General features: G+C 33.6%; 11 protein-coding genes across 15 annotated transcripts; 7 read left to right on the top strand and 4 right to left on the bottom strand.

Moving 5' to 3' along the window:
- Positions 1 to 112: 112 nt before the first annotated feature.
- Positions 113 to 8,112, bottom strand: LOC111682418 (transducin beta-like protein 3). 2 transcript variants are annotated; one of them, XM_023444373.2, is made up of 3 exons: positions 7,973 to 8,112; positions 2,560 to 2,752; positions 113 to 2,500 (listed from the first exon to the last, which is right to left on the bottom strand). In XM_023444373.2, exons 2-3 carry the CDS (start codon positions 2,583 to 2,585, stop codon positions 154 to 156), a joined length of 2,373 nt encoding a protein of 790 aa, XP_023300141.2. In that variant the 5' UTR covers positions 2,586 to 2,752; positions 7,973 to 8,112; the 3' UTR covers positions 113 to 153. The 2 variants fall into 2 exon arrangements, with proteins under 2 accessions (XP_023300141.2, XP_046811094.1); XM_046955138.1 differs by lacking the exon at positions 2,560 to 2,752 and having other exon boundaries at positions 7,973 to 8,088.
- Positions 3,015 to 4,304, top strand: LOC111682423 (proteasome subunit alpha type-3). The gene is made up of 3 exons (XM_023444382.2): positions 3,015 to 3,173; positions 3,234 to 3,802; positions 3,964 to 4,304. Exons 1-3 carry the CDS (start codon positions 3,153 to 3,155, stop codon positions 4,133 to 4,135), a joined length of 762 nt encoding a protein of 253 aa, XP_023300150.1. The 5' UTR covers positions 3,015 to 3,152; the 3' UTR covers positions 4,136 to 4,304.
- Positions 5,249 to 6,758, top strand: LOC111682419 (peroxisomal (S)-2-hydroxy-acid oxidase GLO5). The gene is made up of 3 exons (XM_023444374.2): positions 5,249 to 5,488; positions 5,557 to 5,829; positions 5,994 to 6,758. Exons 1-3 carry the CDS (start codon positions 5,352 to 5,354, stop codon positions 6,691 to 6,693), a joined length of 1,110 nt encoding a protein of 369 aa, XP_023300142.2. The 5' UTR covers positions 5,249 to 5,351; the 3' UTR covers positions 6,694 to 6,758.
- On the top strand, positions 6,893 to 8,728 carry LOC111682422 (probable asparagine--tRNA ligase, mitochondrial). Its single transcript, XM_023444381.2, has 4 exons — positions 6,893 to 7,160; positions 7,251 to 7,458; positions 7,528 to 7,754; positions 7,817 to 8,728. Exons 1-4 carry the CDS (start codon positions 7,071 to 7,073, stop codon positions 8,675 to 8,677), a joined length of 1,386 nt encoding a protein of 461 aa, XP_023300149.2. The 5' UTR covers positions 6,893 to 7,070; the 3' UTR covers positions 8,678 to 8,728.
- Positions 8,729 to 8,909: 181 nt separating this feature from the next.
- Positions 8,910 to 10,596, top strand: LOC111682413 (nuclear inhibitor of protein phosphatase 1). The gene is made up of 6 exons (XM_023444368.2): positions 8,910 to 9,069; positions 9,137 to 9,351; positions 9,414 to 9,631; positions 9,694 to 9,765; positions 9,829 to 10,363; positions 10,425 to 10,596. Exons 1-6 carry the CDS (start codon positions 9,041 to 9,043, stop codon positions 10,553 to 10,555), a joined length of 1,200 nt encoding a protein of 399 aa, XP_023300136.2. The 5' UTR covers positions 8,910 to 9,040; the 3' UTR covers positions 10,556 to 10,596.
- A 149-nt stretch (positions 10,597 to 10,745) lies between these two features.
- LOC111682412 (peroxisome assembly factor 2) lies at positions 10,746 to 15,309 on the bottom strand. Of its 3 annotated transcripts, XM_046955137.1 has the most exons (6): positions 15,154 to 15,279; positions 14,789 to 14,921; positions 13,273 to 13,785; positions 12,425 to 13,198; positions 11,111 to 12,359; positions 10,746 to 11,042 (listed from the first exon to the last, which is right to left on the bottom strand). In XM_046955137.1, the coding sequence occupies exons 2-6, from the start codon at positions 14,807 to 14,809 to the stop codon at positions 10,897 to 10,899; spliced, it is 2,703 nt and encodes a 900-aa protein (XP_046811093.1). In that variant the 5' UTR covers positions 14,810 to 14,921; positions 15,154 to 15,279; the 3' UTR covers positions 10,746 to 10,896. The 3 variants fall into 3 exon arrangements, with proteins under 3 accessions (XP_046811093.1, XP_023300133.2, XP_023300135.2); XM_023444365.2 differs by lacking the exon at positions 14,789 to 14,921 and having other exon boundaries at positions 15,154 to 15,309; XM_023444367.2 differs by lacking the exons at positions 14,789 to 14,921; positions 15,154 to 15,279 and adding an exon at positions 14,347 to 14,475.
- Positions 15,310 to 16,567: 1,258 nt separating this feature from the next.
- On the top strand, positions 16,568 to 17,792 carry LOC111682414 (origin recognition complex subunit 6). Its single transcript, XM_023444369.2, has 3 exons — positions 16,568 to 16,792; positions 16,846 to 16,975; positions 17,040 to 17,792. Exons 1-3 carry the CDS (start codon positions 16,728 to 16,730, stop codon positions 17,679 to 17,681), a joined length of 837 nt encoding a protein of 278 aa, XP_023300137.2. The 5' UTR covers positions 16,568 to 16,727; the 3' UTR covers positions 17,682 to 17,792.
- Positions 17,779 to 19,604, bottom strand: LOC111682421 (stimulator of interferon genes protein). Of its 2 annotated transcripts, none has more exons than XM_023444379.2 (5): positions 19,586 to 19,604; positions 19,138 to 19,251; positions 18,504 to 19,054; positions 18,154 to 18,436; positions 17,779 to 18,087 (listed from the first exon to the last, which is right to left on the bottom strand). In XM_023444379.2, exons 2-5 carry the CDS (start codon positions 19,247 to 19,249, stop codon positions 18,002 to 18,004), a joined length of 1,032 nt encoding a protein of 343 aa, XP_023300147.2. In that variant the 5' UTR covers positions 19,250 to 19,251; positions 19,586 to 19,604; the 3' UTR covers positions 17,779 to 18,001. The 2 variants fall into 2 exon arrangements, with proteins under 2 accessions (XP_023300147.2, XP_046811095.1); XM_046955139.1 differs by lacking the exon at positions 19,586 to 19,604 and adding an exon at positions 19,471 to 19,489.
- Positions 19,605 to 19,790: 186 nt separating this feature from the next.
- Positions 19,791 to 21,676, top strand: LOC111682420 (WASH complex subunit 1). Its single transcript, XM_023444376.2, has 2 exons — positions 19,791 to 19,922; positions 20,008 to 21,676. Exon 2 carries the CDS (start codon positions 20,017 to 20,019, stop codon positions 21,520 to 21,522), a length of 1,506 nt encoding a protein of 501 aa, XP_023300144.2. The 5' UTR covers positions 19,791 to 19,922; positions 20,008 to 20,016; the 3' UTR covers positions 21,523 to 21,676.
- A 2,181-nt stretch (positions 21,677 to 23,857) lies between these two features.
- LOC111682415 lies at positions 23,858 to 24,465 on the bottom strand. Its single transcript, XM_046955062.1, has 2 exons — positions 24,267 to 24,465; positions 23,858 to 24,188 (listed from the first exon to the last, which is right to left on the bottom strand). The coding sequence occupies exons 1-2, from the start codon at positions 24,420 to 24,422 to the stop codon at positions 24,075 to 24,077; spliced, it is 270 nt and encodes an 89-aa protein (XP_046811018.1). The 5' UTR covers positions 24,423 to 24,465; the 3' UTR covers positions 23,858 to 24,074.
- A 1,152-nt stretch (positions 24,466 to 25,617) lies between these two features.
- LOC124420493 lies at positions 25,618 to 27,084 on the top strand. Its single transcript, XM_046953414.1, has one exon. It carries the CDS (start codon positions 25,618 to 25,620, stop codon positions 27,067 to 27,069), a length of 1,452 nt encoding a protein of 483 aa, XP_046809370.1. The 3' UTR covers positions 27,070 to 27,084.
- Positions 27,085 to 27,734: the final 650 nt, after the last annotated feature.

The raw sequence follows: 27,734 nt of genomic DNA, 5'->3' as shown, positions 1-27,734 counted from the left end.
TATAAAATTTCTATTTCCACTGTTTCTAACAAGTTTTATATTAATAATAACACTATTAAAACATTCAATTAACACAACAAATAAAATCTCTTCTCGAAAAAAACAAAAATCGTTTAAAGGTACAAAAAAAAATAAATCATATATATTTCTTTATTATATACTCTCAACAATAAAATCCAAAAATTGCAATTCTTTACTTAATTCTGTAATACGTTTAAAATGACGCTGTACATAGGGTGTAACAACCTCCACTAGATTTTTAGCATTTAAAGTACGTTGCATTTTTGGTTCCACCAACATTTCCGACAATAATTGCTGCAGCACTATACTGGAAACTTGAGAATGACGAGAATTACAACTCCATACCTTAACATGATCCAAAAGAATTAACTTTTGATCATTATTAAGTTTAGTTATCATTTCTTCTATTGTTTGTAAATCACGTTGTCTTATATATTGATTTAGTATATTATAGGATACCTTAGGTTTACCTAACTTAAGGGCCAACATAAAGGCCTTTTTTAGTTGTTTATTTTGATGCAACATTAACTGTAAGGCTTGTTCTTGTTGCAACATTTCTTGACGTTTATCGATTTCGGTGTTTTTACATTCCTCTGTTATATCCTTCCATTTTATAAGTTTCGAGTCGGCGGCAGCACTAAAGAAATATTTTTGAGTTTTAGAGGAAACTGCTAATGACCAAACACGATCATCATGCTCATCTAGGGTTTGTATACAAGCATTTGTTTTGATGTTCCATAATTTGAGGAGACCATCCGATCCAGAAGAAAGTATATATTTGCCATGATCAATAAATTCTGCTTTCAAGACAGTGGCAGATTGTTCTAAACGTTTGAGACAAGCTAGATTAGATAATGACCACAATCGTAAACTGCAGTCGGAGGAAGTGGTTAAAACAACTTGATCTGTGGGTGAGAAACGTACACACCAAACACCACGTGTATGACCTTTTAAGGAACCCAAAATGCTATGTGTATCGGCTGACCATAATTTGGCAGTTTTATCTTGCGAGGCGGTGGCAATTATTTTATTATTTGGAGAAAAAGCCACACAATTGACCTCTTTGTCATGAGCAGCAGCAGCATATTTAACGGAAAATTCATATTCACCCGTTTTGCCTTTTGTTTGGCCTTTCAAAGACCACACTTTTAAACTGCCACTTTGGCACACAGAGGCAAAGGCATTGTTACAGTGATAAGCAAAACTTATACAACCTATGGTGGCAGTATGACTATTTATATGCTTAGCCAAACAGATTAAATTGGCATTTTCCTTATCCAACTGCCATAGTATTATGGTGAAATCTTTACCGGCCGACAAAAGTAATTTACTAGAACCCGGTGTGGTTAGAGACATAACAGTATCCTTGTGACCCATAACAATATTACAATTCATGTGCTGTTCAATATCATACAACTTTATATGCTTACTATTGGTAGCCATGGCCAAAAACTCTTCAGCTTCTCCCAGGAAACAAACATCAAGTATTTCATCATTAAAACCTATTAATTGTTTAAAACATTTAACGTTTTCCTTAGACACAATATCAAAAATTAAGATATTATGATCAGTAGTCACAAAGGCCAGTTGTTGGTTAGCTATATTAAACATTAAATGACTGATTTCATATTCCTCCTCTTGGCACTCGATGAGAGTAGATATTTTACTAGTTTTGCTTGCAATTTGTTTTAAATTGCCTTTTGCTCCGGCCACTATAATAGTTTCGGCATCTTTGTATACCACACCTACTAGTTCTTCGTACATGGGAATAACTTTCATTTGTTTGCCATCCTGTAAACGCCAAACTATTAAAACCTTATCACGACTAGCACTAGCCATAAATTCACATTCTGCCGATTGATCGCTAAAAGCAAAACCGGTTACTTGTGATAAATGTCCCTTCATTTTGGCTTCCAATGATTTTGTCTCATAATTCCATTTATAAAGACAATTATCCGAGCCGGCAGCGTATATTTCCTGTTTAGAAGGATTTGGATGGAACTGCAGCAGAACAGAGGGACCAGTAAACTCTTTTAATACCGCCAAACATCTACTATTTTCATAATCCCATATACGCAATGTTGAATCGGACCCACTAGTACACACCAAACGTCCGTCGGCATTAAAACACACTTTCATCACCGGTCCACGATGTTGACTTTTCCATAACTTTTCAATTTTACCCGTAGGCAAATGCCATAATCGTACCAAACTGCTGCGGTGCACTGTAACCATATATTCTTGTGTTGAAGACAAATCAAAACAATAGATTTGATCGTCAGCTTCTTCCTCTACTTCACTTTCAATTTTTTCTCCTTGTTCATTGTAATTTAAACCATATGAACGTGCCACTAAGCCTGTTTCAACTTCTACTTTTGTTACCTCACTGCCATTCAGGCAGTAAATCCATTTGCCATCTTTACTCCAGGCTACATCACCACCAGCATAGAAATTAGCATAACGCGCTTCCACCGCATAACTAGAACATAACAAAGTATTACCAATTTGTTTGTTTATTGTTAAATTGTTAGTTTTTACCTTTTTTCACTAATATTTAGCGACATATTTCTTATATTTTTAAATAAAACTATTTAAGAAACCTTATTTTTAATCAGCGTGTAAAATACTACAAAATTCTTTCAGAAAAAATGTAAATAAAAGAATAACATGTGCCAGATATAAAGTTGCCAGATGACAGAAAGCTTTTCAATGAAAACATATGGTAGAGTTGCTAAGTCAAGAGTTTTTTTTTGCGGGAATTGTGGGAAATTAAGTAAATAAAATTTAATATTTAATTAATTATAATTTAAAAAAAGAATTTAAATATATAAATATAAATAAATTATAAAAAATAAGTTATGTATAATAAGTAATATTTACATAACTAGTATAAATTTAAAATATTATTTTTTTTTTAATTTCAGCGATTTTTTAATGTTTGTATACAATGGTCTGGTAATATTTGTAGAATGAAAAGTCAAAAAAATGACAATATAACCTCAAAATAAACCAAACAAAAAGCCGTCAAATCATCATCCAAACAACTTGCAAAAAATACTATAGTTTTTTTTGCAAAAATCAAACTAAATTAACAATTTTAAAAATAAAAATCTGTTGGTACTAAAATAAAAATGAGTTCAATTGGCACAGGAGTAAGTAAAACTAATAATGTCCGATATATGTAGTAAAAATACATTTTCTTTTGTTTACAGTACGATTTATCTGCTTCACAATTCTCACCGGACGGACGGGTATTCCAAATTGATTATGCTGGTAAGGCGGTGGAGAAAAGTGGCACTGTTATAGGTTTACGCGGCAAAGATAGTGTTATTTTAGCTGTTGAAAAGATTGTCACCAGCACCTTATACGAAGAAGATGCTGGAGCACGCATCTTTACGGTAGATAAAAATATCGGTTTAGCTATAGCTGGTCTCTTAGCTGATGGTCGTTATATTGTGGATATAGCACGTCAAGAGGCTGCCAACTATCGTCAACAGTTTGAACGTACTATTCCCTTAAAACAATTGACCGAACGTATTGCCGCCTATGTTCATGCTTATACATTGTACAGTGCTGTCAGACCTTTTGGAGTATCAGTTTTACTTTCTGCCTGGGATGAAGATCAAGGTGCACAATTGTATAAAATCGAACCTTCTGGTTCGTCGTTTGGTTATTTCGCCTGTGCCAGCGGTAAAGCTAAGCAACAGGCTAAAACTGAAATGGAAAAATTTAATTTCCCTGAAATGTCCACAGAGGATTTAGTACAAAATGCTGGTAAAATGTAAGTTGTTCTATAATTATTATAGGAAAGTATTGTAGCTAAGGCCTAGATCAAAATAATGGGTTGTATTTTAAGGAATGTTAAGAAATGAAAATGTTATGCACTTTTGTGACTAGTCAAGAGTCAATTATACTGAAATGTTTACTACTTTTTTGTTCCAGCATCTACCAAGTTCACGATGAACTAAAGGACAAAGATTTCCGCTATGAAATGAGTTTGGTGGGTAAAGAAACAAATGGCTTACATCGTATTAACCCTGTGCCATGGCATAAAATGGCCATTGAAGCTGGAGAAGCATTCAAGAATGAAGATGATAGTGATAATGAAATTTAATTTCTCTCTTAAACATTTTTTTCTAATATTTTATAAAATTTTTGCGTAAAATTAAAAAAGAAACATAAAATTTGTATTAATTTATTTGGGTTTTTTGTTTCGAGAACGCCAATTTGAAATAAATTTATATAAATTGAAATCGCGGTAAGGAAATAAACTATTAATTGAAGAAAAAATTGTTTTATTTAGATGCTAACTAAACCCGGGTCGCGTTGCTGGTATAAACTACACTATTTTGTAGTTGTTGCTGAGGTTGACAGCCATTGGACGAAAAATTTCGGGTTATTCCGGTACTTAGAACCTGCTGTCGGGGAATGACTACATTATTTACACTATTTTGAGCCCACCGCCCATAGCAGAAATAGAGAAGAACCTGCCGCGCAAAACAAGAGTTGCTCTGGCACAACTGAGATCGAGATGGAGCAACAGGCTCAACGCCTACTGGTCCCGCATAGACCGTGCCGTCCCCAATATATGCCCATCTTGTGGGCAGGGTCCCCATGGTACCCACCATATATTCAACTGTCCAGCCCACCCTACTTCACTTAGCCCAATGGATTTATGGACTAACCCCATTAAAGTAGCCCAATTTCTTGGCTTGGACCTAAATACAGAACCCCCGGATTAAAATTGTATAGTTTAAGCTGTTACAACAACAACAACAACATCAACACTATTTTGTTTTGTTACAGTAGTCCCTCGATATACATACATAAACAAAACGGGGTTTTCTTACAACTTTGTTTTATAATTATTGGAAAGATAGACATATAGATAGATAGATTGATAGGAAGACCGATCGATAAATAGATATGTATATATAAGATATTACTTCCTTGCTTACTTACTCACTTACTTAAGGACTTACTTACATTATTTCTTACTTACATACCTAATTACTTACTTACCTACATAATTACTTACTTACTGACTTACTTACATACATACTTAATTACTAACATACTCACTTATCGCTAAGTGTAGCGCCTGAGAAAGCATCTATCTCATTTTGTATATAAAACATTTTCTATTCTAGGTTTATTATTATGGTTGATAAGAAATCTTATCAATGTTATTGTTATTCATAAAATAGAAGCTGCAGCTATTATCTAGCGCTTATTAGAGTAAAAATTATTTAAATTAGTCTAAAAACAGACTTTTAAACAGAAACATCGCTAGACTTTTTAAAATCCAGTACAAAATTAAGAAAAATATTATGGCTCCACCCTATGTAAGTGTTACCGATTTCGAGGAAAGGGCTCATCAGATTATAGAAAAAAAGGCTTTGGATTATTATCGCAGCGGGGCTGGAGAACAGTTTAGTTTGAATTTAAATAGAGAAGCTTTTAGAAGGTGAGATTATATGAGATAAGTTTCTACTTATATATGAAATTAATAATTATAATTTGAATTTCTTTTAGATTACGTATACGTCCCCGTTGTTTACGTGATGTTTCGCAAGTGGATACCACTTGTAGACTATTAGGTTGTGATCTAAAATGGCCAGTGGGTATTGCTCCTACAGCTATGCAAAAAATGGCTCATCCTGATGGTGAGGGTGGTAATGCTAAAGCAACGGGTGAAATGGGTTCCATTTTCATTTTAAGTACCTTAGCTACCATGTCCATAGAGGAGGTGGCACAAGCTGCTCCCTTTACTCATAAATGGTTTCAACTTTATGTGTATAAAGATCGGTAGGTATTTATAAAATTACGTAAAAATTTATAAGAAAATTAGGTGATCTCTTGAAAATTGTATAGTTTTAAACTTTGAACATATGGAAACTCTTTATTTCCTGCCCATTTTCTTAAATTATTTGGTAATTTACAAATTTTTTTATTATTTCATACTCTAACAGTTCCCTCACCGAAAAACTAGTGCGTCGTGTAGAGAAATGTAATTACAAAGCCATAGTACTCACTGTAGATGCCCCAATCTTTGGCCAAAGATGGTCTGATGTACGCAATAACTTTAGTTTACCATCTCATCTACGTTTGGCCAATTTCGATGCACAATCTTCACAATCGGACGGGGTGCACAGTGAAGTGGGTACATCGGGCATTAATGAATATGTTGCCAGTCAATTTGATGCTACGCTCACCTGGAAAGATGTTGAATGGTTGGTGAAACTCACCCATCTGCCAGTAATTGTTAAAGGTATTCTAACGGCTGAAGATGCAATTTTAGCGCGAGAATTTGGCTGTGCCGGTGTTATTGTTTCGAATCATGGTGCCCGCCAATTGGATAGTGTACCAGCTGCTATAGAAGCTTTACCGGAAGTGGTTAAAGCTGTGGGTGATGATATGGTTGTAATGTTAGATGGTGGAGTACGACATGGTAATGATATTTTTAAAGCTTTGGCTATGGGTGCAAAAATGGTATTTCTGGGACGTCCTGCCGTTTGGGGTTTGGGCTGTGGTGGTGAAGCTGGCGTTAAGAGTATGTTGGAAGTGCTTAAAAAGGATTTTGACATTACAATGGCCTTAGCTGGTTGCCAGAAATTAAGTGATATTAAGGGAAATATGGTGGTGCATGAATCTGTTTATGCTAAATTGTAAATTAGTTTTTGAAATAAATGTTAGACACTGTGAATAATTAAAATAAATGATAATCTAATTAAGAATTCATCTGTCTGTCTACCTATCTATGTATCTATTTATCTGTATATCTATCTATCTATCTATCTATCTATTTATATATCTATCTATCTATCTATCTATCTATCTATCTATCTATCTGTCTTTTTTTACAGGTTCTGTGTTCCTATTTCAAAAATAACGGTTTAAATTTTTTTTAACCACCCTGTTGCTGTTAATAACATTTAGCATAAACGGTTTATAACATACAAACAACTGTCAGTCAGCTGTTGTTGATTTTGCAACATACCCCAGCTGTCATAATACATTTTTTCACAAAAATCTTAAATTTTTTAACAATGTTATTAATTAAAAGAACATTTAGTAACTTTCAGCGTATTAATTTAATACCTAAAACAAAACAGCCGGGGGATTCAATAGATGTACGAGTAAGTATTCCATAAACTATTTAAATTATTATAATTTAACACAAATGTGAGGTTATAATGAGATTGTATTTATCTTTGTGCTCCTTTTAGGGTTGGATAAAAAGCATAAGAAAATTAAAAAATAACATCTTTTTGGATATAAATGATGGTTCAACAGCACAAAAATTTCAAATAGTTTTACCCAAAACTGAAGCTATTAAATCTATAACGGCCGGCAGTTTGGTAAAGGCCAGCGGTAAAGTGCAGTTGGCTCCTCATGGTCACTATGAATTGCATGCTCAAGAGGTGGATGTGATAGGTGTAAATATATTACTGTTTGAAACCTTGATAAATAAAAAAAACTAATTGTTTATTTGTAAATCTGTAGCTGATGGACACCTAACTGATGGTTTTCCTTTTTCACCCAAACAACAACATGCTCCTGAATATGTGCGAGATTATTTGCATTTACGTTCTCGCATAGATGTTGTGGCTGCCACTATGCGTTTAAGGCATAAGGCTCAAAAAGCTTTACATGATTTTATGGATCAACATGATTTTGTGCAAATAAATACACCTGTTTTGACCACTAACGATTGCGAGGGAGCGGGAGAGGTTATTCTATTATTTTCATATTGATTTCTTTTTTGAAATTCTTACTTTTTTTAAATTTTCAGGTCTTTACCGTACAACCCGATTCCCAGGAACTTTTAAAACAAATGTCTCGTCCTGAAGTACCCTTGGATCATAGTTATTTCGATTCCAAGGTTTACTTAACCGTTTCTGGTCAATTGCATTTAGAATCCATGTCTTATGGCTTAGGCAATACTTACTGTTTGGGTCCTGCTTTCAGAGCGGAAAATTGTAAATCTCCCTTGCATTTATCGGAATTTTATATGTTTGAAGCTGAACTAGTCTATCTAGATCACATACAGCAACTCTGTTCCTTCATAGAGCAAATGCTTAAGGAAACAACAAAACAATTGCTCGACAATAATGCCCAAGACGTGGAGTTTTGTCAGAAAAAGAATTTAGGCGAAGCTGTGACTTTTGATTGGCTAAATAAACCATGGCCTGTACTTAGCTATAAAGAGGCTTTGGCTATAATTGTGGAAAATAAAAAGAAATTCAAAACAGCCGTAACACCCAATGAGGGATTCTCAAAAGAACAAGAACTCTACCTGGTGGAACACTGTAAAAGTCCAGTTTTTGTGGTAGATTGGCCGGCAGAACAAAAACCCTTCTACATGAAACAATCACGTGAAGATCCTTCATTGGTACATGCCTTAGATCTGCTCATGCCAACAGTTGGTGAGTTGTGTGGTGGCAGCTTGCGTGAAAGTGATGAAAAAATTCTAAGGAACCATCCTCAGCTACCACAGGGTTTAGACTGGTATTTGGAACTACGTAAATTTGGCGGTCTACCAACTGGTGGCTTTGGAATGGGTTTCGAACGTTATTTGCAATTATTGACAGGTGTTAAAAATATTCGAGATGTTATATCTTTTCCAAGATATCCTCATAGTTGTAAAATGTAAATTGTTATTGTAAATTTATTATTTTTAAGTAATAGATTGTTAAAATGTAAATTTTCAGTTTTACTTCAAAATATGATTAAAAGAAAATGGACGTCAGTTAAAAAATGTCTTTACAACAACTCTGTATTTCTTAATTTTAAAGAATAGCCAGATGTAAATATTTTTGTAATATAATTGCTTAGAACAACAAACACATATGGCAGCTCTTGTGACTTAAACAATTACAGGATTGTTATAAAACTGACATTTATTAAGAAAAGAAGAAAAAACAGAAGAAATATTAAAATTTCCAAAAAATTAACAAATTATTACGAATTTCTTAAATATTTTTAATGTATTAAATAGATTTTAATACAAAAAAAAATGGCTAATAGCTATGAAATACCTTCATGGTAAGTAAATGCTTCTAAAAAACAGATAAAAACATACAAAATTAATATTCCTTGCTGCACAAAATAGGGCCGGTAAGCCACCAACTGGTTTGCATTTGGATGTTTTAAAGGATGATAAACTTGTGCAGAAACTAATGGTGGACGAAAAGAAATGTTATTTATTTGGTCGTAATGCTCAAATGAATGATTTTTGCATAGATCATGCTTCCTGTTCGCGAGTACATGCAGCTTTTGTGTATCACAAACATTTGAATATTGCATATTTGGTGGACTTGGGTTCTAGTATGTTGTATAGAAGTTTGTTTTATATTGTCAGTAAAGTTCTTATATTTATTTCATTTAAGCTCATGGAACTTATATAGGCACCATGCGTTTGGAGGCTCATAAACCTACACAGCTGCATGTTAATAGTACTTTTCATTTTGGTGCCTCTACTAGGCGCTATATTTTACGTGAAAGACCCTCGGCCGGCCAACGTAATAGCATAATGGAGGATATACCCATGAATGAAACTAGTGATGGAGCATTATTGGGTTTGCCCGAAACACAAACGGAATTGGATGTAAGCTTAACAGATTTTAGCGTTTTTTTTTTAATTTCTTTATATTTGTTTATCCATTGCAGAATCTCACGGAATATAATACTGCACATAATAGAAGAATTTCCATGCTAGGCATAGCAGATGATATAAGAAAGGTAAATTAGAATTTAGTTATCACTAGAATAAAGTATTTTGTAATATTTTTAAATGCCTAACAGAAAACGTCACGCAAACGACGCAATGTTACCTTTAACGATGAGGAAATCATTATAAACCCTGAAGATGTCGATCCTAATGTGGGTCGTTTTCGCAACTTAGTACAAACCACTGTGGTGCCGGCTAAACGAGCTCGTTACGATGGCTCTAATATGGGCATATCGGCTACTAACACAACAGCCTCAACAGCTAGTCACAATAATCTTACACACACTAGCAGCCATCAGTTATTCCAGCAAAATTATCAGGAACACATGAAAAGTCTTGGTAATAATCCCAATTCACCTACAAATGCTACAACTTCCTCGCCCACATCTTTGTATCAGGGTTTACCGGCTGCCAGTGCACATGATAGTCATGCTACCTCTAGAGCTACATCAGCAGAATTTGATGTTTCTGGACCTTTAGCAATTGGTGCCAAGCTGGGATTGCTGTTACCAAATCCAGCACCGGATGTAACACCTATAGCTGAGACGATCAGTGCGGCGCCTATGAATTCTGCTGTGGCACACAAATTAGCTTTGGCTAATGCAAATGGTATGTGTATGAGGCTGACATTGACCTTTAGCTTTATAAACCACTTTTTTCATATTTCCAGTACGCTATGAGGATGCTAATCATCATCATCATCATATCGCCACCGATGTGTCTAATAGTTCTGGTCCACAAAAGAAGAAATATGCCAAAGAAGCTTGGCCTGGACGTAAACCAATGCTGGGTTCTTTATAACACAAATTTGTTTAAATATGATTTCATTACAATTAATTATATTAATTAATTTCTTTCTTTTTCGTTCATTTTTTTACTTTATATATAAAAATAATTTATAATTAACTTTGTGTATCAAGAATTTATTGATAAAATTGTGTTAAATTGAGAAAATATAGACAAAAAAAACGCTTTCAATAAAAACCAGATATTGGATTTGTAAAAAAATAACTATTAACAATTTATTAATAAAAAATTTTAATAAATAACAAAACCAACACCATAAAACCAAGTACCAAATTACTCAGAAATCTATAACAAAAATTTTTGGCTTAAAATCATTTTTAACAAATGTTCAAATTTCAAACACTATAGGAGGACTTAAGTTTATTAAAATACTCCAAATCCTGTCTGCTAATAGAGGGCACAAATTTACCAAATGATCTGGTAAAATCTTCAACCTCCACCACTACATTATCGGAGACCAAGTCTTCATCTTCTAAGTCACCTGAATAATAAGAAAAATTTTGATTGTTTTTCCTTTTATATAACACAAGATTTTACAATACCGCTTACCCTTCATATGACGATCGATGGTCCTTCGCACCGCCGACAACCAAGCATTCGAACATATTGAATACAAATCTGCACCCGACATTTCTCCCTTCAGTTTTTCCGCTATCTCTTGCATATTACAGTTATTAGCCAACTTGAAACGTCTTGTTTGAGCCTGCAATACCGAAGCCTTGTCGTCGGCCGTTGAACAAGGACCCACATAGAATAGCTTATCAAAACGACCGGGTCTTAAAAGAGCAGGATCTATTAAATCCGGACGATTAGTGGCAGCTAATATAAATATAGGTTTACTGGCATCACCACCCATGCCATCCATTTCAGCTAAAAGCTGAGAAACTACACGATCCATAACACCACCCGAATCACCAGCAACACCACGATTCGGAGCCAAAGAATCCAATTCATCCAAAAATAAAACACAAGGTGCTGCCGAACGAGCACGTGCGAAAACTTCTCTGACATTCTGTTCACTTTGGCCCACATACATGTTAAGCAGTTCGGGGCCCTGCACAGATAGGAAACTTAAATTACATTCGGTAGCCACAGCCTTGGCAACTAAAGTCTTGCCTGTGCCGGGTGGGCCATAAAGTAAAATACCTGAACGCCGCAGGTTCTTACCCATCAAATGAACATGTTTGAGCGGCAAACCTATACTAGATTGTATTTCATCTTTCAATTTAGCCAAACCTCCAATATCCGACCACAATACCTTGGGCACTTTGGGTGCACCCAAGCTATCAGCAAAGGATGCCTGCATTATATTCAAATAATAAGCAAAATGTTCGAAGCGAAGTTTCTTGGCCTCCTCCTCTCTCTGTTGGCGCACAGCATTATTATGCAACAGCTGTAAGTCGCCCAAAAGAAAACCTTGTGATTTATCTGCCACTTCACGTAAAACTTTCTTAGTTCCCTGCCAATCTGTTTGTAATTTATTTAAATATCTTTCCTGCATATCCAGCTCATAGAGCGGCAAATGCTTCAAGTCTCTTAAATTAAAGACTTTATTTTTAAACAATTCCTTTTTGTGCAACCATTTTAAAATTTCATATCTTTCTTCCTTTGTGGGCATTTCAAGGCGTATAACTTCTAAAAACATACGCTGTATCATGGGTTTAATATGTTTATCACTGGTCAGGGCAACTATGACCACTGGATGTTTACGATTGTGGGTGAAAAGTTCTTGGGTTTGTACTTGAAAAGCGGCTAAGAGACGTAAATCTTCGTTGCCCTCATTATCGATGCCGAATATCTGTTAAAAGTTTTCGAAAAATTCCAACTAAAATTTCCATTATTGTTCTACTATTTCATACTCACCTCAAAATTATGAAAACATATCAAGAGCGGTTCACTTATTTGGCTCTTGGCAAAAACTGCCTTTAATTTCATTTCCGTATGCGAAGGAACTTGTGAGACAATCTCAGCACAATCTACGCCAAATAAATGCATGCCCAAGTCACGGGCCACTGCATTTACCAGTTTCGTTTTACCAGCACCCCTATCAGCCTGTAAAATAAACATGGGATAGATATGTTTCGAAGATAGGCAAGTAGATTTGCGTGGCAAAAAAGCATCTATGGAGGAGCGCAAAGAATCATAGGACGCTTGCAAACCCAAAGGATAACCTTCCGCAATGCATAAATCATCTAAACACTGACGCGGTAAGAACTGATGAGTATGGGCTATTTGAACAAGATTTGTAAAACCTTTAGCTACCACCGCCTGCATTTCAAATTCACTACCCTTCACCTCTAAATGAACACAACGAAAGTGTACAAATTTCATGTAGGCAAATATTAGATAATAATGAGCATATTGTGAGGTGCCTATTAGATCGGCATTGACTTCAATGCGATACGTATGGCCACGATGTAGAATACGTGGAGTATTAAAGTAATTACTCAATATCAGTTCCGAAACTTCGGCGGGTAATTCATAAGGATTGGCAAGCAGATAGACATGAGCCTTAATGGCTATATTAGGTATAGTTTGCTGTTCATTAAGATGTTCCAATTTAGCCCATAGTTTAGTTCTATTAATATGGGCATTGTTCACATTAAAACGATCCATTAAATTCGAAAAGAAGTTTTCCTGTACAAGAAACCAAAAAAAGGAATACATGATTACATTTTTAAAAATACTCCTTATACGATAGATAGCCTTACCTGTATAAATACACAATTAGCTTGACACACTTTTAAGGGTCTAATTTGTGCCACCAGAGTATGTGGTGCCTGATTAAGCATTTGCTTTAATAATGATTCACTTTCTTTCTTTTCCTCTCCATTGCTTAAATGTTGTTTCTCTTGTCCTGTTTGTCTGCCACAACTTACTATTAAATTTACAAAATTAACTTCCTCCGATTCCACATATTCTTCGTATATCTCCTCGGAGGTAAAGATAATATGTTCCGATTTAATTAATTCATTTTTAATTAAATGTTCATATAAAGTATTTGGTATGGCTACTAAACGATATTTATCTTTGTAATATTTCATATAACGTTGATAAATGGCATATTGCAAGTATCCCGGATAAATATACCAAGCAAATTTAGGATATAGTATTGATACGGCTGCATTGTAGGCTTCTAAGAGTTCACGCATACGACCGCTATAACTATAGAGGATAGTTGTTGGAAGTCCATTGTCGATAGAAGGTTTTGCAGATGTTTTTTTCTAGATTTTAGTAGAAATTTGTATTAGAATTTTAAAGTAGTAGATTTGGGGTACAAGGTGAGCATGCAAAATTTAATGTATATTTAGAAGGGTGCATTATTTTTGTAAAAGGAACTGGTAACCGCTATAATGTTCTAAGTTATATCTAGCATGCGTTTGTCTGCAAAATATTACAAAACCTGAAAAGATTCTGCAGACAGTATTCTACTTACCTACCTGCCTACATAACTATCAACTACCTATCTATCTATCTATCTATCTATCTATCTATCTATCTATCTATCTATCTATCTATCTATCTATCTATCTATCTATCTATCTATCTATCTATCTATCTATCTATCTATCTATCTATCTATCTATCTATCTATCTATCTATCTATCTATCTATCTATCTATCTATCTATCTATCTATCTATCTATTGTGTATGAATGATTTTTCATATGAGTTTTACTAAAACTATTCAAATTGTTAGAAACATTTAACATTCGGTAACAAAAACATATATATTAGTATATTGCTGTAGCACGGTCAGGATTTGTAACCAAAATTATTCTTACCCATATCAGCAAGTTGACATCTTTGGATTTATGATAGAATTTGTTAATGAATATAAGGTATTACGAAAAAGAGGCAAGGAACTAAAATCTGCCCTTACATTTTATTTTATGTAATTATTTTTACGATTTTTAATCACATTTCAAAATGAGATCTATTTAAAATTGGAAAATTTAATAAAAAAACAACCTTTATTTACATTTTAAAGAAATCTTATCATTAATCGCATATAAGATTAAAAAGAGATTCAGATAAAGATAAATTTTGTCACATTTTTTTAATGAGTATATGAGAAATGCTTAGGAAAATAAAATTTTTATTATAAATCGAAAAACAAAACACAAAATAAATATTTCAAAAATAACCAAGCATTTCTTTCAGTGTATTTAGTTCTTGATACACCAATAGAAATATTTTAGTAGATTTCTATTTAGTTCAACTTACCACTTCCTCTATTTCCACCATTATATTATTTTACACACAATATACAAACAAAACAAGATACACTTTATAAGGAAATGTAAATACTATGTAGTAAAATTAAAATAAATACGATTTTTTACACAATATACGTAATCTGCCGAAAGAGAAAAAAGGGAATTTGTTTTTAAGAGGTTAAAGATTTAGTGCAATAAATATATTACATGAAATTATTAAAATTAAACTATTTGTAATTTATACTTTTAATTAGAAATATGATTATTGAGATTTTTAAGGATTTATAAAATTTGTTTTTTAATAGGAACACCACACCGTATTTTTACACGATTTTGTTAAATTTGTTTAATTTTTTTAGCAGAAAGTTTTACCTTTTTCACTACCACTCTTTTCTTCATATTTCACTAAATGTAATTTTTTTATTTTTCTTTTCAATTTGTATATAATTAATAATAAATTTATTGAAAAATTCTATTAATTTTTATTTAACCATTATCATCTAGGGCTGCACAATAATAAAAGTGTCAACAACAACTGTTGATAATTTGACATTTGGGTTGCCAAGTACCAAGGAAAAATTATTGTTGTAGGTTTACAAATTGATTACAATTACAGCCGCAAACCACGGTCAGTAAAAAGTTTACAGCAGTTTAGAGTCTGATACAGACTGTAGAAATTTAAGAGCAGGTTTTTATAAAAATGTAAAAAACTTAAAATTTCTCTTAATCGTTTAATTTTCGCCTTAAAAAATTCTTAATTTTACTTCTGATTAGGGTTCTATAGTTGAAACGAAAAGTCGACTTTTCGACTTTTTGCATTTTATGAAAAGTCGACTTTTCGACTTTTTGCATTTTATGAAAAGTCGACTTTTCGACCTTTTGCATTTTATGAAAAGTTGACTTTTCGACTTTTTGTATTTAGTTAAAAGTCGATTTTTCGACCTTTTTCATTTAATTAAAAGTCGATATTTCGACTTTTAATATTTTATAAATAGTCGACTTTTTCCTGCTATTCGACTTTTTCCGACTTTTCGACTATTTTTGACTTTTTTCGACTTTTTCCGCCTTTTTTCGACTTTTCGACTTTTTCCGAATATTTTTGACTTTTTCCGAAGCTAGAAGAGTAAATTTATAATGTTGCCATTTAACATTATATTATTATTTATTATTATTATTATTATTATTATTATTAAAAAAATTATTTATATTTTTTCTATTTGTTGCAATTTTTTGAGTTTTTTCGACTTCTTTCTATTTTATACTTTTTTCGACTATTTTCGACTTTTTCGACTATTTTCGACTTTTTCCGATTTTTTCGACTTTTTCCGACTTTACGACTTTTTTCGACTTTACGACTTTTCGACTTTTTCCGACTTTTTTCGACTTTTTCCGACTTTTTTCGACTTTTTTCGACTTATTTCGATTCTTTCCGGCTTTTTTCGACTTTCCGACTTTTCGATTTTTTTCGACTTTTATTTACAAAGTTGACTTTTAGACTTTTTTCATAGACGATAGTCGAGTTATCGACTTTTTTGGAACAAAATAGTCGATCTCGACTTTTTTCGACAAAATAGTCGATTTCGACTTTTTTCGACAAAAAGTCGATTGTTCGAAATTTATTCGAAAGTCGATTTATAGAAACCTATTTCTGATGTTTTATTATATTATTCCCTTTTACAAAAATCGCTAGTACTTCATTTAATTCTGAAAAAAGTAATAGAAAAAATCGCTCCATTGATTAGATTGCTTATGACAGCTGTTGTTTATGTTTTTTTTTTTGCAGAAATGTAATTGGCGCTAATTTTTTGCTTGCTGCAATTTCAATGTAAACAAACTTGAATCGTTTTGCTAAATAAACATATTTTTAATAAATTTAACAACAAAAACAGAAAAAATATTTAAGTAAACAAAAAATTCAACCTTGGCCTTAACATTTAACAACAAATATGACCACTTTAATAGAACAGTTAATAACAAAAATGGGCTTAAGAGATGAGCCCAATGTGTTAGAGTAAGTTTAAGCAAAACTTAAAATAAATAATATTTTAACCATGAAATTTCTAGGAAAACCACCGAATTAGTAAGATTATTGGAATTACGTTCTACTAATGTTCCCTTACAAATAAATGAATATGGTAAAATAGTATTATGTGCAGATATAGCAGCCACATTAATGGGAATACCCTTCGATAAGGTAAAATCATAGGAAAAAAAATTAAATAAAACAATAAGAGAAAACATTATGTATTTTTATTTAGGAACAAGCCTTAAAGATGTCCGGTTTGCGAAAATCTCATTATGCCAACAATAAAAGAATGTTTGAAAAACTCCTGGATCTTAACAAGCTGGTGGGTGTCAATGACATCTGCCTACAATTAAACCTTAATCAGGTGAACAAAAAAGCCGAAGAGCTACTCGAACTCTATCGCAAAGTTATAACCAGTGAACAATCCTCAGATGTGGATATAAGTCATCCACAGTATGCTGCCATGGCGGTGTTTTCGGCTTGTAAATTGTGTAAACAAAAAGTTTCCAAAACAAAACTTATGCCTTTCAGCAATTTAAAACCCTCACAATGGCAACAGCTAGAGCAAAGATGGGAGAAATTTATGGCTAAACACTATAAGGATGCTTTGGATAATAAATTAATAAAACAAAATTCTGAAGATCAAGCCACAGCTACGGCTACGGATGATGATTGTTCGAAGAAAACGTATAGCGATAAGAAACTACGTAACGAAATTGAGGATTATGAAAAATGGAAGAAACGTATGTTGGCCATGGCTCATGCTAAATTAAAAGAACAAGAGACTGGCGATTCAGAATGTTCGGAACAAATTGAAGACGATAAAGGTTTAGATTTTACCGATGTTATAGATAATATGATATTGGGTTGCTGAGTAAAGGAAATTTCTGATTTTATTGCATTTTTTAAAGGAGTGTTTTTTTAATTTTAATAAAAATTTAATTTATTTTTTGAAATATATAAAAAATAGATTTTTTTCTGAAAATACATTTTATTTAAAATGTGTACTTTACAAAATTATACATTAGTTTGTATATTGAGAGCTTTGGCACTTAGCGTGAAGAACAACTTCCTAAACACTTAAAAATATATTAAATAAAAACTGAAATATAATTTTGTTAAAAAGTCAATTAAATATTAAATTTCATTTTATTGTTGGTATCCCAACCATAGAGAGCTTTTTACAAGCACATTTTAGAATTCTCCCTTATGCCACATATTGGTAATGTAACTCAACAAAACATCACCCACATCTTGCGGACGTCCATCAGCTTTATAACCTTATAATATAACAATAGTATAGGTATAATAAGAGTATTTGGCTTTTAAATATTATTAAAACTTACTGTTATAAAGTATCACCTCTGCCTTTCCCTGTGTTTCAGGCCATTTATTTAAAAGATATTTTAAATGTTTATAGAATTTTAAGAGTATTTCTCGTTTCATTTCTTTCATTTGCCAGGTGGTGGACGGTTGAAAGCTTAAGGCTTCGAAAAATGATAACATAGGTGTGGCGCCTTCCATGGCCACATAATAGTAGGTACCATCTATAGTTCTATTAAAACGATAAACATCATTTTTAAAGGGTCTCGATACACCAGCACGATTTTTAACAACAGTTTCTAAAGGCTGCAGAAAGATTTTAAATGCCTTACGAAAAATACAATATTATATAGAAAAAAGTAACCTAACTCACCATTACACCATCCTTTTGCAATATTTTACTTTCAATTTTGGAATTAATAAACATTGTATTAGGCACTAGGATAAACAAACGTTTAACGGCAAATTTAACTTTATGCTTATTCTCATACAACTGCATACGTTCCTTAATACCAGTATCGTTATCATGTGTGGGCAGTATTAGTTTTAAATAGCCATGGAAATAATTCGAAGCCATACCCTCGGCATAATCTAAACCATGCGGCTCTCGTATCCAATCGGCATAGTTTAAATGCGAATGCCCCACAGCCAGGCCCATAAATATCCAATACAGTGGCATAAATGTAAAAAAGTATAAAGGTGGCCGGCTGCCGCGACTAAGAACACAGACGAAGGCAACAAATAAAAAAACTATAAAACCTATAGAGGTGCTTATATTCATGCTAAACGATCGTTTCGTTATTTCCAGTAATTTATTATCGTCTTCATAGTGGTTGGCATATTTCCAATACTCAAAGATAATGCGGCAACAACGTCTAATCAGTTCGGCTATTACAACCACTGTCATTATTTGAAAGCATTGCTCTGAAATATGTATAAAACATTATCGTTGGAGTGAAGAATGAATGACTCATAAGTATATTGCCTGAAAATTTTTTAATACTTACCTAAATAATCCATCAGGACATGCATTTTTCTTTTTTCAACACTTCTTAACTTAAAATTTTTTCTATTTTTAACTTTCTCGATCTCACAATCGGAAGTTGGTGCTATATGCATGACTTTACAAATACAAATAGGCCGTTTTAATACTACTTAGACCTGGTCCACACTGGGAAACTTTTGTTGAGAAACTTTTTCTTAATTCTCTTTTGAAGTTTCCTTATTGTCCATATATAGAAACTTTTGTTTCAGTAACTACGTGTTAATTGCATTGATTTGTTGTTGTATAAATAAGACGAACAAAACAAAACAAGTTTTCGAAAACTAGAACTCCGTACCGATAATCTTTCACTTTCTTTCTTACGCAAAATCAAAAGTTTACTAAAAAAAGTTTCCTAGTGTGGATCGGCACTTTTTTTTGGATATTTTTTACTGTAAAGTACGCGAACTGACCTATTGACAATTTTTTGGTGTTTTTTGTTAATATTTATTTTAAAATGTTAAGATTTATTCTTTGATGTTAAGCTTCTATTTAAAAAAAAAAAAAAAAAAAATATATTTTTTTTCTTTGTAGTGTCAAATGCAATTTTTATGCTGCCATATTTTATATATGTAATTTGATTGCATTTTTTAGTGTTGCCATATGTTACTACTTCTTTGTATTTGCATACATATGTATTTGTTTTTTTATTCATTTGTTTTCGTTTGCAAATTCTTCATAATGACAGTCAACTCATTTAAAAAAAATACAACAAAAAAGTGATAACAACAAGGAAACTGGCGAAAAAAAGTAATAATTTAGCTTAAATAACAATAAATTTAGGATAATTACAAGAAAAAAGCAAATAAATAACGCCAATAATTAAATTATTTAGTCTACAACAATGTTTAAGGTGCCCATAATACCGCCTGATTTACGTCACGAAGAAACTATTACCCAAGCAGCCTACGCCCTTGATTGTCTACAAAATACAATAGCAACCATTTTTGGACGTATCGATCAACGTTTGGAAACAAATAATATCAAAGTAAAAGAACTACAGGAGCGTATAAAGAAATCTCAGAATAAAATTAACAGTTTACAGGGCACACGCAAGGCTATACATATCTATGCACCGGCCAGATTTCCGGCCACAAACATCTACAAAGATCTGCCAGTAACTTTTAAACAAGAAGAGATATTATGTACAAATTCTGCCCCAAAATATCAAATTGAAAGTAAATTGGATACAAATTTACCCAGTCTTAATGAGAAACTTATATTCTTTCATGTACGGGATCAAAATAGTCTAAAGCCAGTCACGGATAATAGTTTAGCCCGGGAACGTGTTAAAATCAAACAAAATCAAGATTTGGGAAATATGCCCTCGGATTTAAGGTCTATACCCTCGGTTTTACTTTTTAATACTGACTATAGTGTTTACGACTTGGAGGACGGTGATAATGAGACGGATGCTTGGAAACGTGCTAAACACTTTAAAAACAAACGCCTACACTCGGGCAGTAATCACCCCATGACAAGTAAACAAATCTTAGAACCGGCTCCACATTCTTTAGTTAATCGTAGAAATGAAAAATTAACTCCCTCGGGTGGTTTGAAATATACACCAAAACTAAGCGAAGCTCCGGAATTAGATTTGCCCTTGGATTTACCCGACTTACCAGGTATAGCTGATGATTTGCGCTATGAAAGCCAAGAAGCTAAACAAAAAATTGCTCCCTCTTTGGCTTTGGTGGTGGAAAATTTACCTGAACTCACTGAACTAATGAGTGATAATGATAAAAAGGCGAACATTCCATTGGAGCAAAACAACAATAATGCTAACACTGCGCCACCTCCACCACCGCCACCTTTGACTGCCAAACAATTAACAGCTCCAGCACCACCGCCGCCACCTCCTCCACCACCAGTATTACCAACAACTCCCAATACAACAAATAAACCAAAAACTCCCAGTACTTCTGATACACGTTCAGAACTAATGGCCGCCATACGCAATGCTGGTGGTGTTGGCAAAGCCGCTCTACGTCATACTGCTGCTGCTGCCCCCTTAGCGACCAACGATAATGATGTTGTTGATAACACGCGTCCCCCTAAAGAGGCTAATTCCTCTCGCAACCCTCAAGCAGGCGGTGGTGATCTAATGGCCGATTTACACAATAAACTATTAATGCGTCGTAAAGGTATTTCCGGTTCTAAAGATAATAATGACAGCTCTACAATGAAAAATGCTAATAATACAATACCCACAAATACACCTAGCGGCAATCCGGTTATATCACGTCTTTCAGCATTGATACCACCTCCTGCCAAAGGTAAACCGCAAACTAGTAATACTGCCACTACCTCAGATGAGGATGATTCAAATGATACCGATTGGGTTGATTAAAATAATGTTATATGCTTTCCAGTTAAGAGATTACTTCTAGTTGCATTCTATAATGGAAATGTGCCTTGTTAAATGACCCATTTGAATGGAAATTAACCTCGAAATTGTTAATACATAGTTATTTAGAGTAAATAAATTGATTTTTTTAAAAGCATCCTATAATATCGGTATTTTTTTTTTTTTCATTGCGGACTAGCTACAGACATAGGACTAGATTCGTCTATGGTCAGACTAAAGATTAGTCGACAGTCCAAACTAAAGACCAAACCAGTACGTCACCAGCTGGGCCGTAAATTCTCTCGAATTTGCCCTCTCTCTCGATGAAAACTTTGAGGGATCTGCCTGTGCCATTTTCGACCGAAAAGCGAGAGACCTTAAAGTCCCGTTCCTAGCCTTCTCCTACTTTGTTCGGCCTTTATTAACAACATGCAGACGATCCTCTCCCAACTGTCCCCTTTGGATTCCCTTGGCTCATCAGCAAGTTATGTAATCTTATCAGTCTGGCCGTTAGCAAGCTCATCGTCAAACAGACATAAATTCATCAACTTCTGTGTGGCACTCGTTTCCTCAAAGGAGTCAGTTGACACCTCCATGCTTTACAATTCTTGCATGGAGATCAGTAAGCATAACGTCTCCGTCCTTTCAAGTACTGTCAGACTCCTCATCATTTTCGTTGACCGTGTCGTCCCTACTCTCGCAGATTGCTTTAAATTTAAATGTACTTCTACTATTTTGAATCCCACGAGTATGCACGTTCGGATGATCGATGCACGCAGTGACGGCGAACGTGGTCTAGGCAATTAACTTACAACTGCACTTTGCCATGACGCTGAGGTGAGCTGTTAACGACTAACCTTTTTATGCACTGGCTAGCCATCCAGGCCCTCGGCACTGCTACCACTTACCTTGATTTTAAAAGTGCCTATATAACGCTATGACTATAGGTAATGCCCTTTCTGCTCAAAGAGTGAGCGAGGAGATAGATAGCGTATCGTATATGTTACGATAGAAGGAAGTGAGATTGTAAGACATACACAACACACTCACAAACTTGACAAGATGAGTAACCTTTAGTTATACACTTCTTTATAACCATAACTTCCCATGACTAGATACCAAAGCATGAATCATAGTAAGATCGTTCCCACAACAATCGATTTATTGCACCGGAACAACGACCAAGGATTGTCAACCCAACTACAACATCAACAGTATAGTAAGTTATGGTCATGATGTGTACTTCATCACTCGCATCACGACAAGATAGTAAATTACAGTCAACAGTCTAGGACATAGACTGGACTTCAGATTTTCTATAGACTAGACTACAGATTATAGTCTATAGACTAGACTACAGATTATTTGATACTCTGGACTATATATTGGCTTATATAGACTAGACTATAGATTAGTCTACAGTCTTGTCTGCGGATTAGTCTATAGAATAAACTGTAGTTTGGACTATTATATCATCTACTCGTTTCATTTGAATGAGACTTTAGCGATTAAGGGCGAGTTTTTCTGATAAAGATAATCTTCATTCTTTGGTTAAATCTGGTTTAATATATGTTTCAGTTTTTCAGTTATCAGTAAAGTGACATATTATCTTAGTTTAACTGAGTGTAATTGGCCAATTAAACTCAAGTTATAAGTGAGAAAACACAATTAACAAAAACAACAAAACAATGATTTCGGAAGAACAAAAACTTCATATTTTAAGTAAATTGCAATTTTCTAATTTGTTTTGTTTTATTTATTATTGTTTTAAATGTTTATTTAACATTTTTCCAAAATTTTCCATTTTACAAAAGTATTGTTTGCAAAAAACAGCTGTTCATTGTTTATGTTTTTGTGTGAAAAGTTGGCAATACTAACAAAGTTAACTAAACTTAAATCTAAAACTGAAAAACACAAACATCGGTTAAAGCCCACCGCTCTCACATCATTAAATAAAAAAATTATAAATTTATTATATAAACATTTATTTAAACATATTATTTTGTATTAATTTTCGTTAACAAAACACCTTAAACATAATAAAGATGTTTAAAAATATGAATTTTATGTTGTGTGGTTTATTTATCATTAATATTTTAAAAAAAAATATGAGCATGGTCAAGTTGTTGTTGTTGTTTTTTTTTTGTAGTTATGTTTAAACATTATAGTTATATAATAATATTAATGCATCAATAAAAAAATATTTTTTATGAATTTTCCTTAAAAAAAAAATTAGAAATTTTTTTCTGCAAAATCTTAAATAAAAAAATTATTCAATTCTAAAAAAATGAAAAAAAAATTATTACACATAATTAAACTTAAAAAGACATTATTGTGTGTTTTTTAGAAAAAAAATAAGAAAAAACTTAAAACTAATATTTTGTTGCTGAAATAGCGTCAGTATGTATGAAAAAAATTATATAAATCAAAAAAAAAAATGTATAAAAATCTTCTTATTGAAGTCAATATTAAATAGACAATTATTACAAAAAAAAATAATAATAATATATCAGAAGAAACATTAAGAGTTTGTTTCTTTCTTCTTCTACTTCTTTCTAAATTTGTGAACGCAAACGAGGTCTGGGTAAATCACCAAACACCGCCTCACCATGAACACTTTTAGCTAAAGCTTTAATGCTGGCCGCTATATCGACATTATTGTCAAGTTCCTAAAATTACATTTGAAAATTCATTATTAAAATGTTATTAAATGAAGTTATTAGGGTCAAATGTATAGAAAAACTTACTTCTTCATCCGATTCTAAAGTTGCCATATAACTACGTCCCACAGTTATGGGAGAGTTAGCTATTTCAATAGGTAAACTTTTAGCAAAATTTGCTGCTTGTTGTGCGCTTTTCGAATTTATGCGTCTATGAGGTGTTGCAGTCATGGCTATGGGCATTGAGGAATCCAAATCCAGAGCATCTATTAAATAAATTATTACATTTTAAGAAGTAGAACAGCTAAAGATCGGGTGTATACAAACATCTGGACTATATATAGCATGGACTAATGTCTGGACAACTGTCTGGATTACAGACCTGACTATAAGCTGGACAATAGTATCGTGTAAAGTCTGGTCTGAAGTTTATAATCTGAACTATAGTCTAGCCTATAGTCTGGACTGTAATCTATAGTCTGGACTATAGTCTGGACTGTAATCTATAGTCTGGACTATAGTCTAGTCTATAGTCTAGTCTTTAGCATGGACTACTGTCTAGTCTACAGTCTGGACTACAGTCTAGTCTACAGTCTGGACTACAGTCTAGTCTACAGTATAGACTACAGTCTGGACTATAGTCTAGACTATGTCTAATCTATAGTCTGGACTATAGTCTAGTCTATAGTCTGGACTATAGTCTAGTCTATAGTCTGGACTATAGTCTAGTCTATAGTCTGGACTATAGTCTAGTCTATAGTAGATAGATAGATAGATAGATAGATAGATAGATAGATAGATAGATAGATAGATAGATAGACAGAAAGATAGATATAGACTTGACTAAAATATAGATTTGACTATAGACTAGACTATAGATTTGACTATAGACTATATTACAAACTTTACACTGGGCTGTCGACTAAACTATAGATTACACTACGTATTGGAATATGTTAGTTAGTTAGTTAGTTAGTTAGTTAGTTTGAAAGGAGGATGTATACACATCAAATCCGAAGAAATACACCTAGCCCTCTATCGGGCCTGTTGTGCGCTCCTTAACCAGTGCCACGGGTGGGAATCGAACCCACCACCTCCGGTCTACCAGACTAGAACACTAACCACTAACCTACCGGAGGCCACGTATTGGAATATAGGCTACACTATAATCCAGACTATAGACTAGAATATTGACTCGACTATCCACACTAATGACTATCGACTATCCACACTAACTCAAACTAGATTTTAGTATATTTTAGTTTATTCTATAGACTATACCGACTTTAGACTATAGTAAGCATAATATATTAGACAATATATATCAAAGTACAGAGCAAATTACTATCACCTATAATACATACTGTAGAGGAAACAATTAGTTAGATTATAGCCACATATTAGATTATAGAATATTTTTCAATTTTGTTTAATGTGAATGATTTTCAATCTCATTTATTTATCTCTCATCCCTTTCCAGGCCATTGGTCCAGTGCCAGATTTAACAATAAATGTTCTCAGTCAAAGGGATCTTATTTATAGCTTTACACTGAATATAAACGAAACACCCAATTCCCCTGCAACTTCGACGACATCGTGGCAACTTAGTATTTGCAGTAATTGCAATGTAGCTTTGTGTGCTAAACGCCTAAACACTACACCACCACAATATCTCATCAATTGTGGTCTATTGACTAACAACGAGGAACTATCACAAAAAAGAGCTGATAAATCATTTTCCGATACCTTTGGCATACTGATAATGGATCATCCCAAAGTGGATAATGCTACTGCAAATAATCAAAATACTAACAGTAATTTGTCCTTATCCACTTCGTTTGCATCATCTTCCTCGACTAGCCACCACTTAGATTCGAAACAATTGCGTTTACGGCAATTACAAGGTAATTTACAACAACGTTTGCAAAGAGAAATCGCAGAAACTGATGAACGTATACAACGTTATACGGCTCAACAATTTGCTTTGCTTAAGAGTTTTCGTGAAAAGTCTGAACAGGAATACCAAATGTTAGTATCGCTTATACAATGTATACCCGAGCAACAGGCTAACGAATGGCTAGAACGTCAACCACCCGCACTGGATGTCAGCAATAATGGTGGTAATTTAGCCTATGCAGCTGGTACACGCAGACGTAATACGATTTCCAGTCGTCGTGAACTAAGTAATACGGCTCCTACTACACCAACGGCAATACAACCACCGAACTCTATATTTAATATGAATAGAGAGAATTATGTGAGAAATTCTATGACTGCCACTCCCACAACACCTACAAGTGCCATAATGACTACAACAACCAATACATCGGGCAATAATACTCAATCGCCCACGGGCGTGGCATCAACGGCTAACGTAGCTACATCTACTACACCCACTATAGTTGGTAGTTCAGCTTTAAATCGTAAAATGTCGAATTTTGATACACCACCAGCTACACCCGAAGCTATACCCATGAGTGTGGGCAATAGTCCAACATTTCGCCAACAGCAACAGCAAAATACTATGTTTGCTAGCCAACCACAAACATTACAACAACAATTTTCAACAAATTCTATTGATACAGCCGATGATTGTCTCTTCGAATTGGAAGGTGTCGATGGTGGCAATGTAGTTACAACACCGCAACATAATCGTTCTATGTATTTACAAAATCCACCATCACCATTACGTCTATTACAGTCGCAACAGCAGCAACAACAGCCACAAAATGTGCCACATCAAATACTGCCACCGTTTAATAGCTATCAGCGTAGTTTAAGTTATATTAATGCACAGCCGGAAAATCATATGAGCGATTTAGATGAGAGTGATGATGCTGAAGAAGCTGAAGGTAGGTTTATTGATAATAAGATTAGGACTATAGTGTAGACTATAGACTAGACAATAGTCTATATTTTCGATTAGACTATAGACTAGACCATAGTGCAGACTATAGACTTGACTATAGTCCAGACTAAATACTAGAGCATAGTCCAGACTATACATTTGACTATAGTCCAGATTATAGACTAGACTATAGTCCAGACTATGGACTAGACTATAGTCCAGACTATAGACTAGGCTATAGTCCAGACTAGACTATATTCCAGACTATAGACTAGACTATAGTCCAGACTATAGACTATAGTCCAGACTATATACTATTGTCCAGACTATAGACTATAGTCCAGACTATAGTCCAGACTATATACTAGGCTATAGTGCAAACTATAGACTAGACTATAGTCCAGACTATATACTAGACTATAGTCCAGACTATAGACTAGACTATAGTCCAGACTATTGACTAGACTATATTCCAGACTATAGACTAGACTATATTCCAGACTATACACTAGAATATAGTCCAAACTATAGACTAGAATATAGTCCAAACTATAGCCTAGACTATAGTCCAAACTATAGACTATAGTCCAGACTATAGACTAGACTATAGTCCGTACTATAGTCCAGACTATAGTCCGTACTATAGTCCAGACTATAGACTAGACTATAGTCCAGACTATAGACTAGACTATAGTCCAGACTATAGA

The sequence above is a fragment of the Lucilia cuprina genome, chromosome 6 (assembly GCF_022045245.1).
Source record: "Lucilia cuprina isolate Lc7/37 chromosome 6, ASM2204524v1, whole genome shotgun sequence".
NCBI classification, from domain to species: domain Eukaryota; kingdom Metazoa; phylum Arthropoda; class Insecta; order Diptera; family Calliphoridae; genus Lucilia; species Lucilia cuprina.
This window is presented reverse-complemented; position numbering and strand designations above follow the sequence as displayed.